Source organism: Anoplopoma fimbria, chromosome 4, assembly GCF_027596085.1.
Source record: "Anoplopoma fimbria isolate UVic2021 breed Golden Eagle Sablefish chromosome 4, Afim_UVic_2022, whole genome shotgun sequence".
Classification (NCBI taxonomy): Eukaryota; Metazoa; Chordata; class Actinopteri; order Perciformes; family Anoplopomatidae; genus Anoplopoma; species Anoplopoma fimbria.
This window is the reverse complement of record NC_072452.1, coordinates 16,645,884-16,657,106: the sequence shown is the minus strand read 5'-3', so window position 1 is coordinate 16,657,106 and position 11,223 is coordinate 16,645,884. Positions and strand designations below refer to the sequence as shown.

General features: G+C 41.1%; 1 protein-coding gene across 2 annotated transcripts; it reads right to left on the bottom strand.

The window, feature by feature from the left end:
• Window positions 1–624: 624 nt before the first annotated feature.
• Window positions 625–3,395, bottom strand: zic3 (zic family member 3 heterotaxy 1 (odd-paired homolog, Drosophila)). Of its 2 annotated transcripts, none has more exons than XM_054597689.1 (3): window positions 2,405–3,395; window positions 1,446–1,618; window positions 625–807 (listed from the first exon to the last, which is right to left on the bottom strand). In XM_054597689.1, the coding sequence occupies exons 1-3, from the start codon at window positions 3,393–3,395 to the stop codon at window positions 625–627; spliced, it is 1,347 nt and encodes a 448-aa protein (XP_054453664.1). The 2 variants fall into 2 exon arrangements, with proteins under 2 accessions (XP_054453664.1, XP_054453665.1); XM_054597690.1 differs by having other exon boundaries at window positions 1,455–1,618.
• Between the last annotated feature and the right edge of the window lie 7,828 nt (window positions 3,396–11,223).

The following is an 11,223-nucleotide window of genomic DNA, read 5'->3' as shown; positions in this document are numbered from 1 at the left end:
CGAGTATAATATTTATTTAGGATTTTTTTTTTCTGTGTTCAAGTTCATGACAAAGACTTTGGCACGTTTCTTAAGACTGTTTGAAGTTCCAACAATCAATCGAAGAGGCGACAATAGCGCGTCACCCTCATATAAAACAGCGTGAAATAATCTTCCTTTTTATTCTTTTTTTTAAATAAAAATTTGAGAAAATACATAAAATGAAAAATAAAACATTTTTTTTCTGTAAACTAAAAGATAAAAAAACATTTATTTATACTGAGAAAGTATTACGTTTTATTTATTCGTGGTTTTTATTTGATTCCCTCAAAATTGTGGAATAAAAGTCAAATTTCGTGATCCTGAGAACGGACGTGGCCTGCTTGGTGCTGGCTTTTGCTCTCATCTCCTGTTGTTGTTGTTGTTTTCCCAATCCCATTTGTGTGGGTGTGTGTGTGTGTGTGTGTGTGTGTGTGTGTGTGTGTGTGTGTGTGTGTGTGTGTGTGTGTGTGTGTGTGTGTGTGTGTGTGTGTGTGTGTGTGTGTGTGTAAAGGGAACAGGAATAGTGTTTTAAGGTTTGTTTTTTTATCCTCGTTTATCTTCAACCCTGTGGTCCACATTGAGAGAGGGTTTGTTCTTCGGACTTCAAACGTACCATTCATTAAAGTTGGGTGCCAGTCCTTCGCTGTGGCCGGATGAGTTTTGTACGGCTAACGGCGGTGTTTTTGTCGGATCTTCGGTGCTGGCTGAGACCAGCACAGGCGGTGTGGACGACTCGTATCCAGAGCTGGCTGCTGGAGACGATTCTGATCCTTGAGACTCGTGTACCTGCAAAAAAAAGAAAGAAAGAAAAATAATTAGTTACTCACACAAACGTATGCTATTCTTGTTTGCCCTAACAGTACATTTAAAGTGACTCGGTGGAAGTGTGTTGAACTTAAATGCGGATTAACTCAGGATTTTATAGAGCTACTACAACAGTAAACACACAGCAAACTTGAACCAGGCACGGCAACTTCCCCACTGCAAAACATATCCACATCAATCCGCCTGTAATGCGTATCTTAAAATATAGTTTCTTTTAAAGTACTTGATTAATGAAAATGTCAACGATCATTTAAACATTTAAACGATTTTCTGTAAACAGGTTACTTTTAATTAGGCAAAAAAACAACAGCTTGAAGCTGTGGATCAAAGAGGGACAGACGTGGACTATTCACAACTCCTTCACTGATATGTTTCAATCGTTTTAATTGATGGTTAAAATGTAACTAACATGCATCTTAAGCAGTGTGACAGTGCTATAACATCTTAAGAAATGCCTGAAGTTGTGATGGTCCATATCTGTGTCACTAGAGGGGGGGGGGGGGGTGGGGGGGGGGGGTGGAGTGTGTGTGTGTGTGTGTGTGTGTGTGTGTGTGTGTGTGTGTACGTGTGTGTTAATGTGTTTAAGGAGTAATGAAGACGTTAATTACCTTCATGTGTTTCCTGAGAGAGCTGGGGTGTGTGTAAGACTTGTCGCACACTTTGCAGATGTATGGCTTGTCTGATGTGTGCACATGCATGTGCTTTTTCCTGTCGCTGCTGTTGGCGAAGCGTCTGTCACAGCCATCAAATTCACACTTAAACGGCTTCTCACCTGCAGGATTAAACACACACACACACGCACACACACCATGAATTAACACAACTGACCCCCACAAGCAAACTCCCATCCTAACAGCACATGAAAAACCCGAGCTCCGGAGATGGGTATTGTCTGCAGACTGTTATATAACGAGAGTAACCTACATTTTCGGGGCGACATGGATACAGCTCCACTACTACACTCTGCTCGGTCAGGCTTTATTTATTCAAGAGGCCTGCTCCCCCATGCTACCGCTGGCCTCCTGTGTGCGTCTGCTCGCATAGTAAACAGTGAATCAACAGGGCATCTTCTGCACTATGGGATAGCACGAGGGCGAGGATTACAAACACAGCCAGAAACCTGATTCTTTATAATTGTACATGCCATGCAGAAAGCCCAGCACTCCTAAATATAGCCTAACACAGCTGAATCACTTTAACAAGTGAGTAAAGTAGCCTGTATCTGTATATATATATATATATCGCACACATCTTTGTAGAATAAAGCTACAAGAATGACTGAGGGTTAACACACAGAGTTGCTCAATAAAACCACATTTTCCTGCATTATAGAGCCAACACTCATTCATAGAAGTATATAGGAATTATTCAGAATAAACTACACTAATAAACACTAGTTGGGAGCTGTTGGACATGGTAAAGTGGGCCCAAGTTCTCAGATGGTTCTTGTAAACAACAATAACAAATCTTTTTCTGTAACACACACACACACACACACACACACGATGCTATCCAGGATAACTTTGCTTGCTGACTGTTGTTTTCCCTCGTTGCCTACCTGTGTGCGTTCTTTTGTGGATTTTCAAATTCTCCGATCTGGCGAATATCTTCCCACATCCGGGGAACGGGCACGGGAACGGTTTCTCGCCCGTGTGCACGCGGATGTGGTTGACGAGTTTGTACTTGGCCTTAAAAGATTTCCCTTCTCTCGGGCAGTCCTCCCAAAAGCAGATGTGGTTGCTCTGCTCGGGCCCGCCGACGTGCTCCATGGACACATGCGTGACCATCTCGTGCATGGTGCTGAACGTCCTGTCGCAAGTCTTTTTGGGTCTGTTCATCTGGTTCTCGTCTATCCATTTGCAGGATAATTCTTGCTTGATCGGTTGCCTCATGTATCTAAAGAAGGCCCCCGGACCGTGGTGTGTCGGCACATTCATCCCCATGTTCATGTTGATGGGGTGGCTGTAGTTGTGGAGCTGGGTCCCGTAGGGGTCCGTCCGAGGGCTCGCCACCGGACGATATGGATCTGGTCTCCCGAAAATGTCCCCGCGTAAGCCAAGATGCATTTGGCTGTTAACTACGTGTCCACCCGGTGAAGAGTGGCTCACCCCCTGGTCGTGGAGTCCCGGAAACAACAGATGTCCGGGGTTGTCGGTGATCCCGGGCGGCCCGTGGAGGCTCCCCGCCGAAGCTGCAAAGATCCCATGCTGGGCGCTCGGTGCGGTGGACTCTCCGACACCCCGGTTCCGGAAGAGAAAGTCCCGCGTCGAGTTGAACGCTCCTCCGCCGTACGAGCCCACCTGCCCGCCGTGCGCGTGTCCCAGGGCAGCTGCATATCCAGTGGCTTGCGGGGTGAACGCTGACGTCTGGCTGGAGGCGATATCGTGACCAACGGGGCTGATTTTGAAAGCCGCGGAGTGGGGGGAGTCGGAGAAGGGATTGAGCCCCAGACCCGGGTCTCTGTTCCCGATGTCGTGGTGCCGCGGTGTCCCGAAGCCCCCCACTCCTAGCGATGCAAACTGCGGACCGCTATCAAGAAGCATAGTCATGAGCGTGAAGCAAAACTTAGGAGACGGGAAGAAAACAGAAAATAAAAATTAAAATCCAGTGCAGCGGAGCGCGCAAGCTGCAGACACGGCGTCGAGATGGACCAGGTTCTGCGCAAAAATATCTGAAAATAAAAAAACAAACGGAGCCAAAACGGGGGAAAAAAAAAATCCTATGCGTAAAGAGTTGGGAGGAAAAAAAAAAAACTCCCGTTGACTGCGATCCGTGAGAAAGAGGATCAAACTTCCCCCCCTTTCCAGGCGGATGATGTCCTTGGACTGATAAAGTCAATCACTCACTCCCAGAACATAAATGAACTCGGGAGGCAGTGCTAAGACAGCCAATCAGCGCACGACTACCCCTCGCACACGTGACTGCGAAGGAGGGTGTTAATTGGCTAGATTTCGGGTGATTGGCACGGTTTGGTATTGAAGATGGCAGGTCGTCTCAATTGGTTTCATTTGATTGGCTCTTACAGGCATTATTTTGCAGGTATAACGGAGCACTCTAGCGCAGATCCTGGACGGGTTATGTGCAGCGCATGTACGTGGTTTATGCTCCTCAAGAAACTCCCGAGCAGTTGTATAAATAAAGATACATGTTATTGGTGCAGGCTATTATACTACTGCAGGTTTTTAACAACTATTTCCCCTTCAAACATCTAGAGGACCACTTGTGTTATTTTATAGAAGCAGTTAACGAAGTTATTCTGCAACATTAAATACATTTAGTTTGCCATATAGTTTTTTTTTTTTCAAATGTAGGTTAATTAAAAAAACTTTAAATACATGTTGAATGCAATCAACTTGAGAAGGCCTGCATATTTGAAAAAATGTCTATCTATCTATCTATCTATCTATCTATCTATCTATCTATCTATCTATCGATAGTTTATTGTAGTTTATTTATCATTGACTTATCTGTCTTATTTTCTCTTTCATGTGACCAGTGTGGCTCTTATTAACTGAAAACTTGAATGTACTTGGCACTGATCCAAACTGTGGCTTTCTTCAAGCCGCTTGAAAGGGGAGGGGGCATTTTTTTTTTTTCTTTTTGCAAAAGCTCTATAGGGTGTAAGACTGAAGAATAAAAGACAGAAAGAAAGATGGCAGTAATTGTAATATCCTGAGATTTTTCTTTTTTTCTTTTTTCGCTCAGCCAAAATTTCGTGCCATTGAGCAACTTTCACAGGGCTGCCGCTGACTCGCTGCAGGACACACGAAATCTGATCAAGTTCAGAGACGCGCTGAGTGCTTCAAGCGGCGCTTTTTAACTCCAAGCCTTTCACATCCTTCCCACCCCCCCTCAATCTGTCCCAGGAAGGAGCTCAAATTCTTTATTTTAGGGGGATCTGGACCACAAAAAAAAAAAAAAAAAAAAAAAAAAAAAAAAAATCTTCAAATCAGCCCTTCATTCTGCTTTCGCCCTCATCCTACCGCAGTCACTCCCGAACATTTCCTCGAGAAAGAGTTATAGATTGACAAGGTGAGTGTTCTTCGTCTCTTTCTGTTTGAGTCACGGGGGCCACGAGGCATCCTGTGTGTAAAGCTACAGTTTATTAGATTTATCCGCTGGAGGTTGGATGTGATTTAGTTTTCTTAAAGTCAACATATACTGCTGCTCCTATGGTAATTGAATTGATGAAGGACCTGAACACCACTGGTTTTCATTTATTTATGGCCGTCGTACACATTTGTAGAACACCTGCGCTTTTTTTTTTTTTTTTTTGTACATAACCTCGACAACTTATCTTGAAGCAAAACGACGAATGAGATTCACTTCATCTCCTTTTCCTCCGTAAACTGCTCTCCCTCTCTCTCCCTCTCTCTCCCCCTCCTCTGTCTCTCTCTCTCTCTCTCTCTCCCTTCTCTCTCTCTCTCTCTCACCACCAAGGCATAGCCTCTCACAGTTCACTCCTCCCTTCACCCTCACACACTCGTCTTCTCAAACGGCACACAGCTTGCGCGTGCACACTCACACACACACACACACACACACACACACACACACACACACACACACACACACACACACACACACACACACCGTTAACTGAGTTTGCTTCTGCAGCCTCTTGCAGTAGGCTACGAGATTTATGGCGACCTTTGTAAACTTTCACAAGTGACAAGCAGCCTATTAAGTTTTTCCTGTATTCCCTCCATATTTTATTGGCTTGTTGTAATCTGAAGACCTGTACGCCACTTAAGGTTATGTGCCGTGTATTTGCAGCCACGTTATCACGAGTAACATGGGTTTAGATGAGTCACAAATGTTTGTGTGAGACAGAAAAGCAGCGTCGGCTCTGGGCTCTTGCTGAGGAGAGAAAGAGGAGCTGTCATCGACGAGGCCTAATGTAAAGCAACTGTTGCTTGAGAGTTGAATTTAAACTGCAGATCGTTTCTGGTTTACTGGTATTGAATATTTTATTATTTAATTCAAACTACAAATACGGGATTTGGCCATTGAGGGCTTTAAAACCGCCTCTACTAAATATGTCTTTCACCAGCATCGAAACTAATTCGATTTTGGGATTGCAAGAATATTGGGCCATATTATTTAACTTTTAATCTACTGTTATAAAAAATAAAATCTACCTCTTCCTGCCCTAAAGGAGCAGACTGGCGTATTAATAGGCCTACTATTTTTTTACTGGACAAAATGAAAAAAGGGGGAACTTTAAAAGAGGGGGAAAGACAGCTTCATAGGCCTTTTTATAGAGCTCCACGTTTGTTAACCGTTTGTCTCACACCAGACATGTTTTTCCCCAGAATATTTTTTTACAACGCTCCTCGAGCGTGCCGCCCTTCACATTTCACCTCTTCCTTTTCACTTATCTATTTAATTCACTTTTTGTACACTGCTATATTTTCTAGATTTGCAACCACACGATTTTACATATTTATTTTCACCTTTTAAATATGTTAATTACTTTTTTAAAAAATGGTAAAATGTATATGCATCTATGACTAGGCCTTTGTTTTGTTTGGCTCCGACCAAACGTCCGACACACTATACAATCTCTAACGGTCATTCAAACGTGGGGGTAATGCAACGTGCTACATTATAGCACCATATGCAGCAGCTCTATGTATAATTTGATGATTTAGTTATCTCTGCTGGGATTACCTCATTGGGCGTTGGGATAGCCCATTGGTTATAACATAATCTTCTTCTAACTGAGCATGCGCGTTACCTTAAAATATCACACTATTGTAGTGTGCATACCTCTTTGACAGTAGGCCATGCTGTTGGAAAAGAGCAGAACATAACCATCAGCCTAAATGGTAAACAACTCACATTTATACATTTTCTCTTACTAGATATGCTTAGTAAAGGTTATTTAAGTGCATAAATTGATAAATAACTTAGATGCATGATAATTATTTTCTATTATAAAGGAAAGTGCCTATGGCACCCCAATATTCTGGATATTTTCTTATTGCAATGTTTAGTATTTATTTTTTTAGTCCATGTCGTCTGGCCTGTAGCCTGCTTGGCTGCAGGCCGCTTGTGCTATAGAAGAGTGTGTGGACTTGAAGTTAACTCAATAGTGTCCAGTCAAAAGTGAAAATCTCCCACCGAAAACAATGGCAAAACCAAAGCACAGCAGTACTTCCATTTATCAAATACCACTGTATGTGAATGTGTTTGCCGTACTCCCTCTTTAAACAGGCAGAAAATGGTCAACGTTTCCCAACGGCACAGTTTAATGAATGATATTGTGATTCACTGTTTTGCTAAAATAGACATTGTGCTGCAGGATCTTGAAGGTTTATGCTTTGGTTAATGTGCCAACTCCCTGATTTAAAAATACACCCTCCATGACACTTTTCTCGGTTCTCCTACATTCTGCAGAGCCCCCAAATAGTATATAGGCTCAGGTTCTGGTCTAAATTCATACAATAATCCAGCAGATTTTATACGTTCTCATAAGAAAATACATTGTGGCTCACATTTATTTCAGGGAGAATACTGTTTTTGCATGCATCATCTGCGTGCACTTGTTTTCTAAATGCTTAATGTTTTCACGAAACCAGTAGTAACATTATTCGTTGTATTTTGTTGCCTATAATCAAATGTTATTTTAGATTTCTCTACAAGTAGCTGGTAATGCCGATGAATTTGCCACCATAGATGCTAGAGATTTACATGACGAATGACGGTTTAAGTGTCTTGTAATTTGGAATTTCACAATTGTAATGCTTGACTGTGTTTCATTGCTGGCGGGCATATTTCTTGTGCTGTGTGTGTGTGTGTGTGTTTGCTTTCGCTTGTCATGGGGGAAACAGAAAAGTTTAGTCATTCCATATTTTCTGCATATTATTAAGGTTTATACAGTACTTGCATACAGTACAACAGGCCGGATCGCCATCTATATTTCATACATTATATGGTCAGTTGGGTCTTGAGTGACTGCTGCAGTGCTTGTGTGCCTTCATATGGCTGATGAAGAGGGCTAATTGACTTCTTGCTGTGATTTACTGGAGCATCTGTCTGCAAATGGACTCATCCCAAACCTGTTAATTCATCTAAATTTCATAAAGTCATGGCAAGACTGTGCACTGCCATCCCTCATCAATTATAATGTCCCAACACTACTGCACACTGATGCATGCAGTTGTTAAAACGTACACACACATGCATAAACACACACAGACACACCTATACAAGTATTCCTGGAGGTACCACATTTATGAACCTTTTTACTTTGTGTTCGTCACACACACAAATTTGGATACTTGAAATAATTTAATGTTCCCAATCCTTCTCCCTTTATTATTTTTTTGCCACGTCTCGTGTAACATTGACATTACTGGTGATTCTTATTCAAACTTGGAACATTTTACTATGTTTATCGCCCTTTATGTAAAAAAGTTTTCCTAAAAATGTGAGGCCCATTATTTTATTTTTTTCTATAAATGCATTTGTTCATTTAACAGGTAGAATCAAACACATTGAACATTAAGGAAATGCATGTTATTTTGAAGAATTCTTCTTATCGCCGTCCCCGGGTTAAAGAAATGAAATTAGCTCAACTTTCAGTCCAGTCTTCAACATGGCGTTACACTGTAACTCTGGTCTTCCATTTGTTTTTAGTTTAATTTCATTTCTTTATTTTGCCCTTTGACATTCATTTGTTCCACATTCACTGTGCTGAGATTGACTGGGATCTTATGGATGTAAAGAGTGTTCCCTGACATGTGTGTTTTGATAGTTGGGAGTGATATTTTGTGTGCAACAGTCACTAGGATTTTGTCCGGCCTGTCAAGCAACCAACATAAATGACCGCACTCATAAAGCTGGAGGGTTGGGAGTGATTGCAGATGTCAAAATGCTACAATTTGTTACATTGTAGATATTTAAACCTGAGTTTCATCTGTAGTTTCCAAATTTAAAATGCTACTTTCTATGTCTTGGCCACCACTATTATAATTTTATTGTTTTTCACTGCGAAGCTTACCATACAACTCCAACATTTATCCTTTGAAATTAATATTTTGTTAAAGGTATTTGCCCCGTTCTGAACATATGCATTCACAAATAAAATACTTATTAGATTTCTATTCAGTATTGCAGTAAAATGAATTGGCGTATTTATTATGATTATTAGGCTAAATTCTAATTAAGTCATGACCACATTTAGGGTCATTAAAACATTGAAGTAAATCTAGATGTATGAGCATTTAAATATTATTAGTCCTTAATACAAATAGAACAATATAAGCTGCTGCAATGAAACAGGCAGATAGCAGACACTTGCTGTGGCTGTTATTGAAAAGGTGAGCCTGACTCCTCACAGAATCTGTATTGTATCCTAAAATAAATAGTCCATTTCTTGTTTTACATTCTTGTTGCAAATGAGGAGCTGGAATGATTTGGGGTCGTCCTTCTTGCTTTCTAAATGACAGATTGGAAACTTTCGGTTTATTGGCCTTTAACCCTCAATCATTTTCGGAAATGCATCGGGTTAAAGGTTGACAAACATGAGCGTCCATTACAATCATGACGGAATTAGGCCAGTTCTGGGCATGTCTACTATTTTGCGGCACTTAATGTCAAGTGGGCCCCTTGCTTTGTCTCTGCCTAGGATCCACTGCAGGTGACGTCAGCATAACAATGCGGTAAGTTTTTTTTTTTTTTTTTTTTTTTTTTTTTTAATAATAATTTTATTTTAAGAAATTGTTGAAAAATTCTGCCAGCTACAGTCTTTAGAAATACGTCCCCCCCCTACCTTAAACATATAAGCTGCAGCCATGAGCCACGTCGTGTCGATGTAAAAAAAAAAAAAAAAAAAAAAAAAAAAAAAAAAAAAAAAAAAAAAAAAAAAAATAGATAAAAGAATTTGGCTAAAGTGGTCTGGAAGAAAGTGGTCTGATAGAATCAGAGCAACGTCAAAGCGAGGAGACGTGCAGGAATAGGTGCTGCACAGAGCAGCGTGGAGAGCTGGAAGCTGCTGTCCTCACAGCACCCCAACGCAGGAAAGTTTACCAGAGTTTCCCAGGAACAGTGGAGCCCATCCTCTGCTGTTTGTCACATCCCAGCATTTGCATTTTTACATCACCAAATTTTACATATGTTCGAGCCTGCAAAAGTTAAACAAATAATATCTTATTGAGTGCACTTTAGATGATTATGCATTTATTAAAGCTTAATCTAAAAAATAAATAAAAAGGGTGTATGTGTAGAAACGGTTCACGTTGGGCTCAAATGTAAAATAGTACATCCTGTTCTGAAGTATTCCCCAGTGAACTGCTGCAATCAGCAAGTTAATCATGATATGTAGGTGGTCTGGTGATATTATGATCAACTTGTTGCTATATCAAAGTTGTATTTGTTCTTTGGTAATGATGACAACAAGTACTTGCTTGGCCATATACAATATACATGAATAAACGTGTAACTCAGAAACACTTTTACCTCCATGAGAGCTCAGAACTATATCTTACATTTCAGAAAAAAACAAAAAACACTGCCTTAAACTTTGTGGTCACACAGGCTAATAACGGCAGGATTAGTGTTTGGAATATTTTCAAATGATTTACTTATTTGTTAGAATTAGATTCCTGTATTTCTCACTGGTTTTCAAACTCCACTTAAAAGGAAAGTCTTGACAATAATTGGCCTGGACACGCTATGGCCAGTCTGTTATTCTTTCAGGGCAGGAGTTGGACATTTGCTTTGGCACGATTCACTCCAGCGATAAAAGAGACTGTAGATAGACTGTGATAGTCTTGTGTGTTGCCCATGTCTGCATTTAATCGCTCGATTTCTATCGGATGATTAGTGTTACACACATCAAGCTTTTTATATTTATCGTATGTAGAGATTTAGAGAAGGGGGTCTCATGAGAAGGCGGCTTGAGTTAAAGAGGCAGCAACATTTGCAAGAATCGCGGCACATTTCAAAGCGTTTTCTCTGCGATATTTGAAAAACGGAGTCGTGCGGTGAACGCCCTCGTGTCCCTTTTAAAACAAACCCGGCGCCTGTCAATCACCGCCCATTCCAACCAATCCCCAAGCTCCCTTTTTAAAAGCAGGTTTGCCTGCTGTGCTTTTATATTGCACCATGGCCTGTTTCGAAGCATTTTTTTTTTTTACTACCACGGTTATTGCCACAAATCAAGAGGGCAAAGTGAACGGCATGGGACTCACACCAACTCTAACGAAACTCAGTCTGGTTCCTACTTCTGCGAAGTTCACGGCCAAGAATTTCACATGCAGATGATATACAGACAAGGGGGGAATGGAGAGAGACCTTCTAGGTGTATCCTGAGTGCCGAATTGGTCGATTTTGCAAACTCATAGCAAAAAAAAAAACTCACAACAAAAC